The sequence below is a fragment of the Chelmon rostratus genome, chromosome 17, assembly GCF_017976325.1.
Source record: "Chelmon rostratus isolate fCheRos1 chromosome 17, fCheRos1.pri, whole genome shotgun sequence".
NCBI classification, from domain to species: Eukaryota; Metazoa; Chordata; class Actinopteri; order Chaetodontiformes; family Chaetodontidae; genus Chelmon; species Chelmon rostratus.
In genome coordinates, this window is record NC_055674.1 from 1,380,181 (window position 1) to 1,401,352 (window position 21,172).

Consider the following 21,172-nt stretch of genomic DNA (forward strand, 5'->3'; position numbering starts at 1 on the left):
CCACACCTGATGAAACAGGTTTCAATTCCTCAGAAATAATAAACTGAAGTGTTCTCAAACTTTTACTTGTACACATGGTCTTAGACAAAAGATCTGAAGTCAAGTTTGCAATAGAAAGTCTCAGACTGGTGTCACACCAGTTTAATCTGGTACTCAGACTGGTATTTAACTTGACTATTAAAATTCTAATTAAAACGATGACCAACAGGCTCAGACTCTCAAACCTGCAGGCGGAAGTTTTGGACAATAGAAACACTTTATTTCTTCCACATGACTCATCATGAAGCTCTGAAGGAAACGTACAGATCTCAGATCTGTTGTTGCAGGTGACGCAGAGAGGCGGAGTGAGGCTGATTCACCTTTGAACTCCATCTGTCTCCACTGACAGCTGGACGGAGACGGCGAGGAGTGCCGTTTGCTCAGGAATGAACTGGTCAAACTGCATGTGAGCACCTGAACTTGAGGAGGAGCTGATCAGAAGAGGAAGCAGGAAAAACCTCCTGGAATCTGTGTGTGTGTCGCTTTTTAAAGGCTCGGACCTTCCAGAAGTTTCCAAAAATAACAAATATGTCAGGCTGAACAGGAAGCAGACGAAGAATTCATGCTATCAGTCTGGTCTCATCACACCTCTGAACCTTCTTTTTTAGAAGCTTTTCTGCAGGAAACAACAAACCCACAAAGCTGACATACTCCATGATAAGTCAGATTTCTCCTCTGAACGTGAAAGTAGAGAAATATTACCAGTTAAATGTTCCTTCCCCTGACTGCTGTTCATTCACCTTCACAGTTGCAGTGATTTCCCACCAGGCTACTTCATATATATTAAAATATACCCACGTGTTGAGTCAGCTGTAACACCTGCTGTGAAGACTAGAAAACCAGCAATGTTTCAACAATCAGCTGAAACTGGAGGGGAAACAGTTGAACCCCACCTTACAGGTGTATTTACAGCCTCTGAATGATCTGCATGTCTCTAATGAAACCAGCTGGCTCCAGCAGACATGGTTCAGGTGTGAAGGGGATGAAAACGGCATAAAACATGAATATGTGCGTAGAAGTGAGGCCATGTTAGGTAGAGTAGAGAACTCAGAGTAGTTGTGTTTATTTACACACATTTACACACTTCACTTGGGGCTGAGGGGAGTTCAGGACATTTTTTCTCCAGATACACACTTGACATTTACACATGAAGGCAAACTGGATCCACCTGTTCCAGACTGCAAACAGGTGGACTGCAGGTATATATGCAGGTATGCAGAAATGCACCAGGAAACTGCTCCTCCTTCACAAATAAATCAAGCTTTCAAACCTCCACACAGTCCTGCTAATGTTGGCTCCTCAGTGGGGTCAGTTCACTGTCGGTTTGAGTCTCTTCAGAAGGTGTGATGACAATCAAAGGACTGTTGAGGGTCACCTGACCTGACCTGACCTCATTAGGATGAAAAATAGCCGGCAAGACCATAACAGAGTTTGGAATGTAGCTTCTAGTGGCCATTGGAGGAACTGCAGCTGAAGAAACTTCAGAAATCAGCTCTGGAAAAAATTTAAAAGCCACTACAAAATTAACAGTTTCTCTGATTTTCCCATTTATGTGTTTGAGTAAAAAAAAATCTCTCTCTCTATATATATATATAATTATTCTATAAACTACTGACAACATTTCTCCCAAATGTTGTCATTTAGATCATTTATTTGCAGAAAATGACAAAAGGTCAAAATAACAAAGAAGATGCAGCGTTTTCAGACCTCAAATACTGCAAAGAAAACGAGTTCATGGTCACTTTTAAACAAAACAACACAAATGTTTAAACTTCTGAAGATTCAGGACTCAGTATTTGGTGGAATAACGCTGGTTTTCAGTCTCAGCTGTCTTGGCGGGCTCTCCAGTCTTTCACGTTGCTGTTGGGTGACTTCATGCCCCTCCTGCTGCAAAGACTCAAGCAGCTCAGCTTTGTTTCATGGCTTGTGACCATCCATCTTCCTCTTGGTCACACTCCAGAGGTTTTCAGCGGGGTTCAGGTCTGGGGGATTGGGCTGGCCATGACAGGGTCTTGATCTGGTGGTCCCTTATCCACACCTTGATTGACGTGGCTGTGTGGCATGGAGCCACATGGAGCACCATCCTGCTGGAACAACCGATCCTCAGAGTTGGGGAACGTTGTCAGAACAGAGGGAAGCAAGTTTTCTTCCAGGAAAACCTCGTACGTGGCTTGATTCATGCGTCCCTCGCAAAGACGAATCTGCCTGATTCCAGCCTTGCTGAAGCAGATCATCACCGATCCTCCACCAGATTTCTCAGTGGGTGTGAGACACCGTGGCTTTGAGGCCTGTCCAGGTCTCTGCTAACCATCAGACGACCAGAAAACTGGGCTCCTCCTCAAAGATGACCCGACTCCAGTCCTCTGTGGTCCAATCCTGACGGTCTTCTTCGCTTCTCATTGATGAAGGGCTTTTCTCTAGCTTTACATGACTTGAGTCCTGCCCCATGGAGCCTGTTTTGAACCGTTCTCTCCGTGCTCCTAACCCCACCTGCCATTGGCCAATCTTTTTGTAGGTCACCTGATGTCATCCTACGGCTGCTGAGTGACATTTGAATGAGCTGACGGTCGTCCCGGTCAGTGGAGAGTCGTCTTCGCCCTCTGCCGGTCTGCATCTTGTGGTCCCAAATGTCTGCCTCTTGACCTTGTTCTTATGAAGCGAAGTCTTAGAAATCATCAGGATGGAAGCAGCCTGACGCTCACTGTGTCCCTCTGCCAGTGAAGCCAGAATTTAACTCTCCTTTTCTCACTCAGAACATTTCTTTTCATCTCTTTTGGCTTATGATCAATCGTTATTTTATGAGTCCAATTACGTTTGAGGCTCTTCTTCAGCTGGTCCTACTGGAAGAGGATACTGATGACCACAGCGGTGGTTTTTATAATTTTCCTTGTTAAATAAGATTTGGTTCAGGCGATCACCTGATCAGAAGAAGAATGAGGTGTGCACGTGTAGGAATTCAGCACACACGTAGAGATGCTGATTTCAGAAACATTCGCAGTGGTTTCTTCTTTTTTTCCAGAGCTGAATATTCAAATACCGACCAAACTCTAGAATGCGGTCTGACCACTTCAAAGTGGATTAATGACACATTCTTCATCAGCGCTGCGGTCACTCATCCTCCTGACGGGAACGAAACCAAAGAACGCGCTTTGACGTGTGACAGAAATGCAGTTGTGCTGAAAAGGCAGCTGCATTTTTCTTGCTGAGAAACTGTCAACACGCTTCTCAAGAATGTAAAACTCGAATTATTTTAAAAGGGGAGTGAGCAGCAGTAATTCCTTCTTCCTTCTGTATAGTGAAAGTGTCACGGTCCGAATGTTATAGTAATTATTATCTGTGAGCGTTCATGTGTGCCAACAGGAGTGGCAGTCAGACAAACAGGTTCATCCAGGAAGGAAAACGTATCACTGATCACACGGACGAATGGAAAGTGTTCGCCTGTCAATAAAAGCTCCAGAGCAACATTTCTGACAATTATGAGAAACTAAACTTGATCGATTAGTTCATCCAGTTATCACAACAAACAGCCTTTCAAACACAGACCTGTGATCTGTGAGGAAGATGTGTGTTTGAATGCTGCTCATCTGAAACTCAGCAGAAACCTTCTGTGCAGCAGATACAGCTAAAGTCAACGAGAACCACAAAAAGTCAACGAGAACCACAAAAAGTTAACGAGAACCACAAAAAGTCAACAAGAACCGCTTTTATTAAAACCAGCACAGGCACAATACAAAAAAACTCATACATAATAAATACACAGCAGACTTCTGTCTCAACAAAACATCTTAAATACATCTGCACACACACGAGGCCTCATTTACAAAAGTGCATCCTAATCTGAAGATCCTAATAAGAAGATGCTAATCTGAAGATGCTAATCTGAAGATCCTAATCTGAAGATGCTAATCTGAAGATCCTAATCTGAAGATGCTAATCTGAGTGATGTGGGCAGATGAAACTGGTTCAGCTCGTTCATCAAAATGTTACTGAAGGTTAAAAAGAAGAATTTCAGTGAGCCGAGATTCAAGTAAAGCAAAGCGGTTCAGAACGTCAGCGGGAGGCGACGACGTGACGTCAAAAGCCACGAAGGGAAGTCACGTCGGTGAAGATGCAACATTTAGCTGATTAACGGAGAAAAATGAATGTTGCTGTGGTCATCAAAGATCACAGGTTAGCCAGTCTGAAGCACTGACTGTCAGAATGAAGGAATCCATTATTATCATCATTATTATCATCATTATGATACCATTATTATTATTATTAAGATTATTATTATTATTATTTAAAGCAACACTGCTGCTTCCAGGATCTCAAATCTAAGAATTAGCTGATTTTGCTCACACGTTTTGAACTTGAACTGACATTTAATGACGTCACTTTGGGTTTTAGGAAACTGTGATGGGTCTTTTATCACATCCTCCTGATGCTTATTGACTGAACGATCGATCGGCTAATGAAGAAAATAATCTGCAGGTTTGTTGACGATGAAAATAATCGTTAGCTGTCGCCTGACACGTTACTCGTTCACACTCGGAGGACGTCCGCCTGCACCGCGGCGGCTGAAAGGCCCTCGGGCTGTTTTCATACGAGGCTTCCAGTAATTATAATCACAGCATCTGTGCGAGCTGCCAAAACAGGTCAATAAAATCACGAAGACAAAATGCTGGAACGTAAATCGCTTTGACACGTGACGAGCTGCTGAGTCGACGGCAGAACTTCATGTCTACTTTGATTAAAGATAAAGAATACTTTCCCATCAAAGCACCTTGATGTGATCTACCTGTTCGAACTGCTGGAGTCTGAGATTTAATTCACACGGATTCTTTAAAAAACTGCGTCTTATCTCACACTAACTTGACACCTGAGCATGAAGCTACGCGGGAGTGGAACGGTCAAACCTGCTAAACCTCCAGTTGAAAACAAAGAAAAGGGCTCAAAGTGTCGAGTCATCCGTCATCGCCGCTGTCAGTCTGCAGGTCTGAGGGGAAACCTGAAGCGGCTCCGACGCTGACAGCCAAAGTTACTGCTCATCCATGTTTTCACTTCCTCTGCCAGCGGCCACAGAACATCTGATCGTTTCAACGACACGTTTTCGTTTGAATGTGGACAGACGGAGACACATTTGTCTCATTCGTGCAAGTTCATCAGAAAATAACGTCTATGAATTTGCCACGTCACGATTCCGCTTTTCTAAATGAGGCCTCGCTGAGCAGAAGAAAGGACAAGGACGAACTGACAGACAAACACAGAGAACAGGGACAGCCACATTTTTCCACAGCGTGAGGATCACAGTTAATGAGTTATATAAAAGGTGAAAGGTGAGGGCCGCGCCCAGCGAGGGCGGGCGCACGCACTGGTCTTTGTGCCGAGCCGGGAGGGGGGCAGTTTGTCTTCGGAGGACGATTTAGTAGGGACGGCCCCGCCGCTCCTGTCTGCGGTCACCCCTGCAAATAATGACACACAGATTACATCATCAGCATCTGACCAATGAGCAACGTCCACAGATGAACAGGTGCGTGTGTGTGTGTGTGTGTGTGTGTGTGTGTGTGTAAACAGTAAGGTTGTACACATATAATACACTGATGTCCAGAGTGAGACGAGACCTTCCAGAGACACTCAGGTCACAGCCCCCCCCGCCATGGAAGAAGCCTTCAAAAATACTCATTTTAGTGATCTGTCTGTCTGTCTGTGTCTCTGTCTGTCTGTCTGTCTGTCTCTGTCTGTGTCTCTGTCTGTCTGTCTGTCTCTCTGTCTGTGTCTCTGTCTGTCTGTCTCTGTCTCTCTGTCTGTCTCTCTGTCTGTCTGTTTGTGTCTGTCTGTCTGTCTCTGCCTCTGTCTGTCTCTGTCTGTCTGTCTCTGTGTCTCTCTGTCTGTCTGTCTGTGTCTCTGTCTGTCTGTCTCTCTCTGTCTGTCTGTCTCTGTGTCTCTCTGTCTGTCTCTCTCCACACCTCGATATGAGTACAGGTGCCTCTGAGTGTACGTACATAATGACATCACATGATATCCTGGCGTCCACTGTGAGTCCTGACAGCATCACGTTACTCCTACATAAACTGCACTTTGCTGACTGTGCTGCTGCGACTCTCACCAACATTCTTCTTCTTCCTCCTCTTCTTCTTCTTCTATTAGCTCCAGTTGGACAGCAGCTGTGGGTAAATGCTACAGCTGCACGTGGACTGCTGCTGCCTGTATTTTTGAGTTATTTGAGTTTATTTATCTGTTTTTATTTGTGTCGTTGTGCTGCTGTAACATGTGAATTTCTCCTCTGTGAGATCAACAAAGGATTATCTCCACTGATCCTCTAACTTGTAGCACAATTCCAGTTGATTAAAAGACGTATTTGTAGCATCGTCTCTGGTCTCCTGGCTGTGTGCAAAGCGATTCCATTGAAATAAACTGATTTGGCAGCAGATTTTGGACACTTTAAATGCTGGTGTGAGCGGCCTGAAGTTTAAACTAAGCTCAGGTTAGGATCAGATCTGTGTGTGAGCAGCAGGAACAGGACAAACAACACAAACTGTTTCATTCTACAGATGACACGTGCGCTTCGTTAACGCGTGCAGCCTGAGTTTCGAGCTCAGGTGCCAAAGAGTGCTGACTGTTGGAGCGTATCTGACCTCGCGTCCATCTTTCCGAGGCCGTATCCTCCCCGGTCGCCTCCTCGGCCGCCTCTGAAGCCCCCGCGGTCGCCGCCTCGGCCCCTGAAGCCGCCCCGCTCAAAGCCCCCTCTGCGCTCTCCTCCGTAACCTCCTGACGGCGACAAGCAGCACTGTGATCATTTGTAAACCGTGAAGAGACGCTGCAGACGACGCTGCTGTGCAGCAGCTCGCCGCTAATCGCTGACTGACAGCAGTTAAACACGCTCTAATGTGTTATTACAAGTTATGAGCTGCTGTTAGAGCAGTGAGTCATAAGAAACCTTTAATGACCTCTGTGAAGAAGTAAACATGGAGATAAGAGGGTAGAAAGCAGCAACGAAAACCCTCAAAACCTGGACAAATGTAAAAAATCACATATATAAATTAACTAATAATTATTAATAATTGACATGTGACATTTTGGACCATGATGAGTGTTATATAATACGGAGCCTCAGGTCTCACCTCTTTCCATTGGGGGCATCCCACCAGCATCATCGGGTTTCGGGGCTTTGCACTGGTTACACTCATTACGCCACGAGAAGTTCAGGTTTCCACAGTTGCTAAAGAGAAATTTCTATGATGATTCATATCCATCTCCAGTACTTGTGTTCAGTTGTATTATGGATGATAAACTCAGTGCAGTGATCAGATGAACAAACATTTAAAAAAGGTCAAATTTCATTAAAATCCTTGAACAAAAAAGACTTAAAAAATAAAATCATGTCATCCTATAAAACACGTTTCTATCCAGGAGTGATGAGTCCGGACTCACGGGTTTGAACACTTCCAGTCTCCGGCTCTCTGTTGGCCTCCTCCTCCTCCTCCGCCTCCTCCTCCACCGCCTCCGTTGCCTCCTGAGAAACCTCCACCTCGACCCCCTCCGAATCCACCTCGACCCATCGGCCCTGCAGAGCGAAGAACCGAAGCGCTCACATCTTCTGCGTCAGCGTCGAGTTCGGCTGGAAAATAATCTTTGTGATGATACGAAAGATTCAAACAGGATTAAAGTTCTCTCTCACCTCCTCGTCCCCGACCCCCCCTCATGCCACCTCGGCCTCCAAAGTCAGCTCTGCGGGTGGCAAAGGACACCTTGATGGGGTTTCCATTGAAGTCCTTTCCTGTTGAGGGAAGACGGGGGTGAAAGGTCACACGAAGTGAAGCCGAGGCAGGAAATAAACCGGATGAAGGTCAGACATAAGAACGAGCACCGAGTTTAACACGTGACCAGTCACAACAGAGTCCCACAGCGAGCGGCGAGCAGGGAGCGGCGAGCGGCGGAGGAAAAACTAAACACAGTGTTATTACGTTATCAAACACCAGAGGTCTAATCAAAGTTATAATCCACCTGCTCGTCTCCATGGTGACAACCTGCTCAGACACAAGTCAGGACGGTCCACGTCTGACATTCAAGAGCTATGAGTTCGCCGAAGCTCGACGAAGACGAGCAGCTCACCGTCAAACCAGTCGATGGCAGCCTTAGCTGAGGGGGGGTCGTCAAAGGAGACCGTGGCCTCCCCTTTCAGCTTCCCCGTCTCTCTGTCCGTGTACAGGTTGATCATGGGCAGGCCGGTCTTCTTGTTGACCTGAGGGGACGGACGGGAGGAGACGGGGACAATGCAGTGAGCGAAGCGGGTCACGTGATGGAGACACGTGATTTAGAGACACATTAAATAAACATCCAGCTGCAAAAACGTGTCACATGTGGGCAGAAGTTTGTGTCAGGAGGGACTGAGGTGAAAATCTGAATTCGATCAGATTCAAAGCACAAAGCAAACATGATCAATTCCACTGATTAATTAGACTCCTTATCAGTGATGGTTACACCTGAGCTTGTTAGCTTCTCCCCCCACCTGAATGAGTAATCAGTTCAACATCAGCATCAACATTAAATCAGAAAATTCTGATTTGAAATGTAAACTCAGAGCGAACTGATGGCAGGATGAAGGCTCCTTCATCATTGATGCCCCTGAAAGGCCACAGATCCCCTCCTGCAGTCTGCTACAAGCCCTGTGATCACAATACATCCAATAATAACGTAACACAAACGACTTGAATACAGGAGGAGACTGACGACACGTACGTGCGGCACCTGTGAGCTACCTTAATGATCCCGATCTGCTTGAAGAAGTCGGCCACTGACTCCACGGTGTAGTCGTCCCCCAGGCCTTGCACGAAGATGGTGTTATTGTCAGAGTTATCCTGGTCCTGCACTGTCGGGGGGGTAACAGGAAGAGGTGTTAAGAAAGCAACAAGAGGCTAACACTGGACATGTGACCTACAATAACTTCCTGGGATAAAACGGAGGCGGGGCATATTAATCCTTCTCATTCATTTGCTATTGAAGCAGAATTAATTCGTCTTTGGGGGCAGTGTAACACCTGATGAACGAAAGTCTAACATTTACTTGCATATTTACTGAAACAAAAGCTAAATGCTCCACTTTCTTCACCAGCAGATTTTTAAATCAAACCCATCAAAGCCCATCTGACATCACATGACCGGCTGGTGCACACAGAGTGCTGGGAATACTCACTGAAGCTGGGGCCTCCATGTCCCGGCTCTCTTGGTCCTTCAGAGGACAAACAACAGAAATGAGTTTGTGGAAACGAACATTTCATAACAACACATGAACACCTCACACGTGCTGTAAGTTCTTCATTTTCTCTCCGTTTGGAGCTTCTAGCCGCTCGTTATGTGCAGATGTGATCTACGGTGTTTACCAGGACATAAACCGCCTGCACACCAGCGTGCACGTCTCGCCCTGTCCTTTAACCTCGTCATTCTTTCATCGCAGCATTTGCAGGCAGAGGACAGTCAGCAACCGCAAACTCTTCAAGTCCCACAAACGAGTGTACGAAACCAGACTGCCCACATTGTTGAGAAGCTGCCTTTCAGCAGGTTTTGGCACCAGAATAACATCGTCCGCCTTGTCACGGAGCACCGTTTCATTGATTTGGTTGTTTATTGATCCAACCAGTGAACGCAGGCGTGTACCGTTCTATGACACTTCATGCAGAGCAGGTGGGACTCTTGAATCTGACGTTCAAACCGTCCACAGGTCAATGCATTTGTGTTGATGCATTCTTGACACGCCAACATTACCGACTCTTCACCGAGTCCGACTCGGTGCAACACAATCCCTTTGAGAGAAGGCGCTCCTTCACCTGACAGAGCAGCTCGTGTCATTGGTTCATTCCTTTGTCTACTTTCGTTTCCACGCCGTTCAACAAAGGATTGTTGGAAACTGGCCAACGTACATTTGGAAATAAGAGTCACGCACGCTTTACGTTTTCAGAGGGGGGCTCAGACACCTCTGACTTCACCTTTTGGACTGAATTCTGTGTCGTTTGCAGCTCGAGTTCCCAAAGTTTCTTGACTGGATAAAAACAAACTTGTCATTGTCATCAGAAGCCAAAGCCAAACTCATCAACGCGGCATTTGAACCACTTGGCTCATAAATCTGGCGAGATGTGACCGTGAGACCAGGTGAACCGTTTTTCACGGACACAGAGATTCCAAACTGATGATTCCTCTTTCCACTGGAGAATTTCCCTCAGTGAACTGGTCAGACAGCCCGCAGGAACATGACTCATCACTGCTGTGAGGGTGTGTCACCTTTTCTACATCACGGCCATGTTTCCACGGCTGATCTGTGATCTGTACGCTGACGACAGGTGACTTAGCTGAACGTCCTCAGATTTCAAGTCTGTCACTTCAGACGGAGTAACCGGCAAATTAATTTCATGTACAACAACCGTACCTGACGTTAATATAGAGATAAAGATACCCTAAATATTTTCTTAGAAATATAAATTAATTTTTACAATGTCAGAAATTGTATTATTGTATTTTTTTCTGTCAACAGTATTTAAAGTATTTTTCATTATTATGGCATCTTCTCCCAGAATCTGAACTACGGCTTTGCATCGACCTGCTCAAAGAACTAAAAAAATAAACATGAAATAAATCGCTGTCGGTTCTTTTTATGCTTTGTGAGGTTAAATATGCTCTTCATATATGTCCATCACAATCTGAGCACAGCGGGCAGGAAGTCAGTGGTGGAACTATTAGACGTCTTAACAGTACAGGAGGTGTTTGCTGTTGGCCCCCGGCCCACCGCTAACGTTCAGGTGTTTCACTCTCACCTGCGTCACGTCCTTATTTCTGTGTTCTGTTGTAGCTTTTTATGGTTGGGTGTTTTTGGGTGTTTTTGGATGTTTATGTTATTATTTCAGGTAAGTTCACCTCAAATAACGAGTCTCTCTGCAGCTCCTAAAGTCTGGTAACATATCATTAAATATTTATAGCAGTAATTATAACTACTACATAATTATATATATATTATTTATGAATAACTAACACAGTAAATCATATAGATATTACATAAACATAAGTAGAACATACAAAATACACTGCTTTTGGCAGAAATTGTGCTTTTGATGGTGAAACACATGAAGTATTGTTGAGTCACTGATGCACCTCAATCAGCTCTGCTGGATTATCATTAAAACAAACGAACTAACAAAGCAGCACAAACCTTCAGTCCAAACACAAACCTTCTGACAGGAGACCTTTAACATACAATAATACTAATTAAACCAAATGTGTGGATCAATTAGTGGCCAACATCCTTGGCAATAGAGGGACGGCTGTGATCACACCTCGATACCAGCTGGGACTCCCACATGGTTGAGAAACCGCTCACTGTCCGTTCACAGTACAGGATCAAGTTACTGGTGCTTGATAAAAGTCAACAGTTGTGCAATCAAACCAGTTTTTAAGATTCAACTCATCTCTGAACATCTTTCCACAGGTTTCACAGCCGTGCTGTTGGGGAGCAACGTTGCCACTTTTTACACTTTAAAAAGATAAATATGAAATCATCCATTCCTGTGTGACACACACCCTCCATCATGTTTGCGAACGTCTTGAACATGATGTCATACCATACTTTTCATATCTCATTTCTTTTGGTGATTTTGACACGCTAACCCATCAATCACTGCAAGTTTACGACTCGTAAAGACCAGACTAAATCTTTGAACACCCACTCCTCAAAGCCCAACGCCGTCAAATTCCAAAGATGGAAGATTGAGCAGCGGAAGAACGACATGGAACACCATAATGTACCGTTTGACTCCCCCTGCGGACATTTTCAATCACTGCATGAGAGAACACTTGCAGTACCTGAAATGATCATCCACTCAGTTAACACCTGAGCACACGGGGGTTCTTACCTGTATGGCCACATTATGGAAAACCTTATTGGTCTACATTTGTGTCGCAGACTGTAATGTTGAAATAACGCGACAGTCTTAGGAATAAGTTTGACCTTCCCTGTAATGTTCATGTTTTTCCAACAATACGCAACACGTAATCATGTTTTTCTTGTTTTTTCCTGTTTAAACTCCTCTGTAACAGTCAGTCAGTAGCAGAAACAGATTTTTACTTGGTTATTTCAGAAACTCTTTAGCCACTTCATGCTGTACGTTTACTGAAGCCTGAATCCTTTTAGCTTTGACTCATAAAACCAAAACCTTTTTGCTCAAGTGTTTTTCACTTACCACCAAACTTATTGAATCCTCCACGATCGCCCATTCTGATGAGGAGGAGGAGAGAAACGACACGCATTGAAGGCTGGTGCTGACAGCGATTTCTCTCAATGGGCTGTGGGTAACCTTCACTCTCACAGTCTCTCAGTTAAACCCACCCCTCGTCCTTTGGCACTTGTCCTACTGAACCTCGACTCAATCTTGTTCAGAGTCTCTTGAATATACCTTGAGGACAAGAGGCCGGTTTAAAGACCTTGTCAGTAAATGTTCACAAGCAGCTGAAATTTGATGTTTTTACCTTTAAGTTCTATCAAGTCTTTAAGTGACTTGTATGCACCCATTTTATTTCCTCACATAACTTGATTTTGTGTCAATTAACCAACCCAAACACTGGTGTCTTTGATGGATGTTGGGTATTTTCAGGTCTCAGACAACCTCTACTCTTTACACAAATTGCAGCGAATCCATAAACAAGTATTTTCAATCATTCTTTCCTTTATGAACTGTCTGTAGACTCCCCCGATTGTGCAATAGCCCAAATGATGGCTTAAGAGCAGAAAGGCAGCCTGGAGAGAAGGTAAAAGCCTAGGAGAAGATTCAAAGATTGATTAAAGCAGAGTATGACACAGTGATCCTGTAAGGGCTGGTTGGGGGGGTGGTGGTAACAGGTGAGAAAGGCAGGTGATGGTGATGTACTGTGGCGTGTTAGTGTGCGGGCAGAGTCCACGTCACCTTGCTTGCCAGTATTTGCAGACTTGTGAGGAGGAAAAACCACCATGTTGGCTTTAATTTTAGAGGCTAGCTGAATGTTTTACACAACGTCTACTTCAGAGTTCAACCTCTGCCTTCAGTTTACTCTTCAAACAGTTTCATTTGTGCCTTAGTATTAAAAAACGGAGGCGTGGCAGGACAGTAGCACCAGTCGCTTGTTTAAATCACACTTATGTTCCTCCGTTCTCAAATCTTAAACCAAGATCGCTCAAAAACCACTGAAGTCTTTAATACTTAAGATGAAACTGTATCATCATTTAACAAAGCGTTTGTTGAACAACGCGGGAGGATATCGGTGTCGTCTTTAAGGACACCGTGATGATGCATTGAGGACTGAGTTCCAAATATCGTAATGGGGGGGGGGGGGGGCGGAGATTCAAATATAGTCCATAATGGATGAAAGAACATACGATGAAATGACAAACTTTGTCTGTGGCTTCAGCACCAACATCACGAGCCGACAACACAGTGCATGAGATATTACTTACCGGTTCATAGCTCTGCTCGTTCAGTGACGGTTATCTCGATGTAAAATCTTGTTTCCTGAACGATTTATTTTCGCTCTAAAGTTCGTTGAAGTCAGTCTGTTTAGGTTTGATCGTTCTGGTCAAATTAATCCACTGTGTTACAATCAAGCCTCGGGTGTTGCATTTCTGAGCTGAACACAAACAGCCACCACAAATTCATCTGCAACCTGCGTTTGATGCTACGTGATCAGCTTTCAACGAGCTCTCTCTTAGCTAAAAGGTGCAGATTTGGAAAATAGATCGATGTAGTATTGCAGCATCGCTGCTGTTTATAACCTGGACTTCACGCAGTGCTGAGTTTGAGTGCGGTCATATCATCATTTCTGTAATAATGATGGAAAAAAGTTTGGGACCAGAAACTTTGTCCTTTTAAAATCAATTTGTTCGAGCACAAGAACACCGAGCTCAGTTCAGCTGCTTTGGTCTGCTGCGCACAAGGTTTTTTTTATAAAAAAAGGCAGGAGGAACGCTAACAGGACAAAGAGTTTATATGATGAACTGTAACACAGACTTACTACAGAGGCACAGTAACTGCAGCAGCACCACAAAGCACCATGAAATACCACCATCGTACGGTTGTACGATGCATTTAAGTTCAAGTAGGATTTGTCAGTTGTCTCTTTTTGTAAGAGTTTTACAATGAGTCTGATCTGTTGCAGATGTTTGCTATTAAAAGCTTCATGTTTGTGCTGTTAATGTTTCACCATAAACAGGTTTACCACATGTGTTTTATACATTTTGGCTTTCTGTTGTACAACCTCCATTCCACTAAAGTTGGGACGTTTTGCAAAACATGAATGAAAACAGAGCGCAGTGGTTTGCAAATCCTTCTCGACAGACGGCACATTCAACTGAATACAGTACAAAAAAACTCTGCATGAGAGGGGCTGAAAACCTCACTGAGTGCCTGTGACCTTCGACCCCTCAGGCAGCATTAAGTTAAAAATGATAGGAGTGTATGAAGGATATTTCTACATGGATTCAGGAACGCTTCAGAAAACCTTTGTCAGTAAATACAGCTCATGTCTGCATCTACAAATGAAGGTTAAGACTCAACATATGATATCAACAACATCCAGAAACGACTTCACTGGACCTGAGCTCGTCTGAGGTCGACTGATGCAAAGTGAAAGAGTGAGCTGTGGTCTGACGAGTCCACGTTTCAGACTGTTTGTGGAAATCATGGACATCGTGTCCTCCAGGATAAAGAGGAAAAGGACCATCCAGATGGTTTCAGAACAAAGTTCAACAGTCAGCATCTGTGATAGAGGTGTGCTAGTGCTCATCTGGTCTGTGAGGTCCATACAGGTTCATACGGTGTCTAATTCAGAATGAGTGTTTATTCACAAAAACAGTTTGTACAATAAATATCTTTTCTTTGTACAGTATTCAATTGAATAAATCCAAAAAAGATTTCCAAATAAATGCGTTCTGTTTCTTTGTCTCATGTTTTACAGAGTGTCCCAACCTTTTTAGAAGCAGGTTTGTTTGTAAAGGATGAACGAAACAGGAGCAGATGGAAGTGAACTGGATCAGCCAGTTCAGCGCTAAAAGGCCAGAACTGAACAGAACGACTGCTGGACTCGACGCAGTGATTTATGCTGGTTTATGTTGGAGCACTTTCATTCAAGGGTCTATTTTTAACCCCTCATATTAGTGCCCTCCTGCTTTTGGTGGTGATGATAACAGTGTTGGAGGAGATGGTTTCTGACACGAGGACCTTAACTTAACGAGCCCAACGCAGCAGACTCCAAACCCCTCTGTGACATGATGTCAACGCTGACCTTTACCCAGTTTACAAGCCCTATTCGTCATCTGAACTCTACCCTCATGTGGTGCTTGGACCCAGGCAACCATGTTTAAACATATGCAGTTTCCTCTTATGAGCTTTTTAAGCTTTCTGATCAAACATCAGAGATGAAAACTTCAAGGTGTTTTTATCAAGTGTTGCATCCAGTTGGCTGGGCAATGATTTAAATGCATCACTTTCAGTGATAAATGCATAACAGGGGGGCCCAGTTCAGTGCACGAACATCAATTTAAGTTTTCTGCATCATATCATTACACTGTTTATATCTGATAGGAAAAATATTAATATTGTGATCTTGATTTCTAACATATCGCCCAGCCACAGCATCCAGGCAGTGATGGATTTGTGTCAACACTAAAGGTGCACTAACGGATTTATCATTAAACACTTTGTGTTTCAATAAGCATGTACCGTATTTTCCGCACTATAAGGTGCACCGGATTATAAGGTGCACCTTCAATGAATGGCCTATTTTAAAACTTTTTTCATATATTGGGCGCACCGCATTATAAGGCGCATAGAAAAAAACTAGGTTCAGGAGCAGAAAATCACAATAACCACGTTTGATTAATATTTTATTTGCCTATTATTTAGCATATATTCATATTTGTTCATTGTTCAGTGAAATAGTCCTTTTATTATTCATATTGACAGCTGACTGCACGCGCCAGTAAAAGGATGACGGCACGCAGAGAGTGGAATACCGCTGTTACTTCGGCCACGCCCCCTGACTACGATAGCCATAATTAACCAATATTGATCCATATAAAAGGCGCATCGGATTATAAGGCGCACTGTTGGTTTTTGAGAAAATTAAAGGCTTTTAGGTGCGCCTTATAGTGCGGAAAATATGGTAATTAAATAACTAACATAGCAGAAATCCTTAATAATCCATAATAAAAACACATTTAGAAGCAGCTTATTGATGACAGTAGCAGCTTTTAACAAGAAGAAATATCTGGATCAACATAAGTGATTCTGACTCTGGTATTATTTGGTAATGGATCACACCTAATTTTATGTTGTTGCCCACTCGCACATGCCCAGAGATGTGGCACGGGACTTAAACTCTGTATGTCCTCAGTTCAATTTGAGGAGGTCATTGAAAACACAGATGAACTTTTAATTTGTTTGTATGTGTTCACCTAAGAAAGGTGTGTGTTTGGCATACAGCACTAAAAACGAAGGAGATTAATGCAGACAGAAAACTTATCAACTGCTTTTGGCAATTTAAGAATCACTAAGATTCATTTTCCACAGAAGAAAGAGGGAGGGGATATTCTAGCACATCATGACGCACCTCTCAGGTACTTTAGCTTGTAGCTAAATGTGGAACAGCGCTCTCGCTCTTCTCACAGTTCCACATGTAACCAAAGGTGAGGAAACACTTACATGCATCACTGTAGTCAGATTCAGTGCGTTCGACGACATGGACACTGGATGATTCTTAAACACTCACCCCATGCCTCCTCTTCCTCTTGGTCCACCTCGGCCACCTCTGTCAAAACCGCGATCGTATCCGCCACCGCCGCGACCTCCAAATCCACCGCCCCGGCCTCTGCCGCCACGGCCGTCCTGACCGTAACCTCCGTCGGGACCGCCGTACCCTCCGCCCCCTCCTCCGCTCATCGGTGGGCTTTCGTCTCCGTATCCTGAGAGAGAGTCAGAGATTGGCCGTCACTGACAAACACTCTGAAAGGCAGCACTGAATTATAAAAACAAAAACCATGTTCCTGCTTTGTCGGATTTATTTCCTTTAACTCACTCTAGAAAACTGCGTGGCTGTGAAACCGTAAACCACAGACGTCACTGTGAGCAGTTTTCTTTGGAACAATTCTTCTACCAAAGATACGGTCCCCATCAAAGCTGTCAGGGGGGGTCTGTGGATCATCCTGAGCTGTAAAACTTGCCTTATGGCCTTTTTAACTCTGTCCCCTGTTCAATGTTAAACTTCTTTTCACTTCACACACAACCTTTACATAAAAAGCTAACAGAAACACCACAGGTACCTCCAGTTTGACCATACTGGCCCTGCTGGCTATAGCTCTGTGGAGGGGGGGAGTTGTAGCTCGGAGGCTGGTTGTAGTGGCCTCCACCGTGTTGGGATGGTTGCTGGTGGTTCCCGCTGCCCCCATAGCCGCCACTCTGACCTCCACCGCTGCCGTAACCACCTCCACCCTGTCCGCCGCTCTGTGGTTGGTTGTAGCCAGAAACCTGTGAGCTGCCTTCGTAGCTGTTAAAGGTGGAAAGAGAGACGTATTAAAAATCACTCCACTAAGGCTATCACACCTTTCTGGAGGACAAACCTAAACCAGAAGTTCCCAAACTTTTGTGACTCCATCAACAATGACGGTTCATAGAGTCGCTACAACAACCAGTAAAACATCACGGCACATCTCACAGGAGACGCTCACAACGCACACATTATAAATGCAGTCAATGTAAAGGTCTTCTAGTATTTATGTGGTGAAAACTTGTCAAATATGAACACTTTGTGGGACCTCTGGCTTGTCTTTATTGAGCTCACTGCCTTCTGAAGACAAAGTAAGGACAACAAATCGTAGTAGAGACACAAACATAACCAAAAACATGAGCAGGTAACTAACATGTACATACAAGCAGGTGAAAAAAACAGATGCATGTAAACAGACTGTGTGTTTAAGAACAACGATCTGTCAACATAAATAAAACTCCTCTCTCTAATAATCAGGGCTCTACTAAAACCAGGTATATTTAATCAGTATTATCAGTATTTCATCACCCATACTCCCCCCTGAATCTCTGCTCCTGTCCACATGAGGTCTCAGTTAATTAAAAACAGAAGCAGAAGCTGATGGTGTCTCACCCTGAAGACGATGAAGAAGGAGGCTGGTGCTGGCTGTACCCAGAGAAGGATGACTGCTGGCTGTAGCTCATGTTGGGGGGCTGGTTGCTGTTGTTGTAGCCTCCAGAGCTATAAGACTGACTGGAATGATTATAACCACCACCACCACCACCACCACCACCCTGGTTAGAAGATGCAGAACCGTATCCTCCTGGGAGGAGAGAGCAGGTCGGACATATTATAAGACTCTAATTATACACCAGTGTGTGACTGGAAAACTGTGGTTTTGTACAGTCACTGTGTCTTCCTCTACCTGACTGGGGCTGACCATAGCTGCCATATCCTCCCTGGTTGTAGGAGCCGGGGCTGCTGTCGGAGCTCTGGTTGTAGCCTCCGTAGCCCTGCTGGCTGTAACTCTGGCCAGAAGACTGACCATAGCCCTGGTGAGCCCCGCCACCTCCACCTCCACCTCCACCATAGGACCCATAACTGTAAGAAGTTTCAAAAACACACACACACACACACACACACACACACACACACACACACACACACCAAACATGAACACACAACTTACAAATGCTATGCTTGAGAATAAGCACTTTTTCATACTTTTCTCGCCTTAACCTTTCATATGAGAGACAGGCCCCCCATATTTAGGACCTGCTTCTCATGTCCTCAAATATGAGAAATGACAAGTTCTCATGTGAATTTGTCAGTGAGATGCTGTAGGTTTGTATTCTAGGTGTTTGTATGAAAACCAACCAGCCAATCTGCTAATCCAGAGACCCCCATGCAAAGTCCTGAGCCCTGGGTTAGGAAACTGTATCTGATAGTTTGAGTCTTACATTACTTACCCCTGGGAAGATGCTTGAGAATAATCTAGGGAATAAACAAAATGGAGTGTTAAAAGTACATCTATAATATAATTTACACTGGAATCACCCACAAAATATAAGCACATTTTAATAATAGTAAAAAGAAACTGAATCAGTGGGATGTGGGTTTCTGTTTGCCAAAAAGTATCCTGCACCCATAAAACACATTACGGGGCTTTCATTAAAGGCTTATTCAGTACAGCTGCTAATTTGTTTAATTGTCTGAGTTTTGACTCTTTTCTAGTTAATTCTAGTGGGGCTATACTGAAGAAGATTGTTGTATATTTATAATTTATAATCAGGTGTACACTTTAAGTTAACAGGTGTATCACCAGATCAGCACAGTACACCCAGTACAACAAACTAGACAATACCACTGCACACAGTGACAGTCAGAGAAAACAGCTGACATCCACCAGCTGTTCAGGACTGAAGGTCATCTGAAGATCTACAGTTAGGGTTCTGGGTTGGGTCTGTCCTTTGTACATGCCTCCAGGTAGCCTGGACTGCCTTAAGCAGAATGGACAGGGGCCTCACTCTGGTATCTATCTGGGGCCGCCCCTGCTGACACAGTCCTCATCATGTCCCCATCATCGAAACCAAACTGTGCTCCACCCGCAGTCTGCGCACTGAGAGGCGGGGCCGCCACCTGAAACTGGGTCAGAAGCACGAGCGACCTAGCTAAGTGATGGCACGGAGCCCGTTAAGCTACATGCTAACTGAGTGCACCGCTATCAAGCGCGATGGTAACAGCACACAAGCTAACCGGCAGCCTTTCCTCCGGTCGGACAAGGGTCGCAATGAGGTCCTTCTGGAACATTTTGTCAACCAAGTCGCAAATTTAAAAGGAGCAGAACGTCCCACCTTGAAGCTGCAATGTTAATTTTAACAGATATGATAAGCAGCTAGTTACTAACTACCATTAATCAACCTCAACGTCTACTGCTGTTAGCTGTTAGCGTCTTGTCACTCGCTTGTCGCCGGTAACGCTACATGTTGATGAGATGCTTCCTAATATTAGCTAGCTAGCCTGATAACCTTCACTGTAATTCAAGCACTGAGGGGAAGTTCGCTGCTTTTCTTACCGTTAGACGCCATTTCGACGACCGACAAACAGCCTTTACCCTCTAATAAAATCTATCAAACAGCGTGCTGATTATAGACTGAGCGAACCGAGGAGGAGGAGGGTGACCAAGATGAAGATGAATGCACAACACCGGTGTCGGTCTCAGTCCACTCCTGCAGTTCCTCGTGCGACCGCAGGGGGGTGTACTCAAAATTATTATTATTATTATTATTATTATTATTATTATTATTATTATTGTTGTTGTTGTTGTTGTTGTTGTTGTATTTGTATACCCTTATTAATTTAATTAAATTTTCAACTACTACAACTTGGCAAGGCAAATGTATTTATATGGCACAGTTCAGACACAAGCCAGGTTCAAAGTGTTTTTTTTAACTCTAAAGATTCTTGATATTAAGATCAAATTAAAAACAAAATAAAAGAGATAAACAACATTTGGCTTTACTTTTTCTGTTTTTGGAACTAATTTTGAATGCTTTATACGATGTTTTATCATTCATCATTCATTCTTATTTTATAATCTGAAGATATGACTTTTATGAAAAATCTTAATGTGAAAGTGACATAGTAAACCTAAAATACAATATTTTCCTCTGAATACGGTGAATCTGTGGTAGACGAAGTTGGTTGTAGATACCTGAAAGCATTTTGCCTCCCATCCAAGGTTGACGTGAGTTTTCTCTTTTCCGTTTAAGCACAGAACACTTCAAACACTTCAGAAGTAAACTTGTACCCGTTTATGATTTTCATGTTTAAAATATACACAGCAACACTCTTGTTTTCTTGTAACCATGACAACAAAGTGTCCACAGAAGCAGCCTGGCTTATCTAAGGTAAGTAACAACAGAGCGGATGATGAAAGTATTGTCATTGATTTACCTCATTTCTTCACGTGGGTTTAAACTAATCCCTGTGATTTCTACTGATTATAGACTACATTTAATCTGATGAGGTTAAAGAGATCTGCACCTTTGTGGTTAACGTCAGATTTAGACTTTCTGTCACAGCTTACAGTGTTATTGTCAAAAATGACCAAAAGACAA

At 43.9% G+C, this 21,172-nt stretch overlaps 1 protein-coding gene across 2 annotated transcripts; it reads right to left on the reverse strand.

Annotated features, from left to right (window-relative positions):
* Positions 1–3,743: 3,743 nt before the first annotated feature.
* On the reverse strand, positions 3,744–20,265 carry fus (FUS RNA binding protein). 2 transcript variants are annotated; one of them, XM_041957436.1, is made up of 15 exons: positions 20,128–20,265; positions 19,022–19,046; positions 18,478–18,653; positions 18,186–18,375; positions 17,350–17,573; positions 16,800–16,992; positions 12,245–12,279; positions 9,214–9,249; positions 8,781–8,890; positions 8,134–8,263; positions 7,700–7,798; positions 7,453–7,585; positions 7,143–7,240; positions 6,657–6,789; positions 3,744–5,483 (listed from the first exon to the last, which is right to left on the reverse strand). In XM_041957436.1, exons 1-15 carry the CDS (start codon positions 20,138–20,140, stop codon positions 5,444–5,446), a joined length of 1,635 nt encoding a protein of 544 aa, XP_041813370.1. In that variant the 5' UTR covers positions 20,141–20,265; the 3' UTR covers positions 3,744–5,443. The 2 variants fall into 2 exon arrangements, with proteins under 2 accessions (XP_041813370.1, XP_041813371.1); XM_041957437.1 differs by lacking the exon at positions 6,657–6,789.
* Between the last annotated feature and the right edge of the window lie 907 nt (positions 20,266–21,172).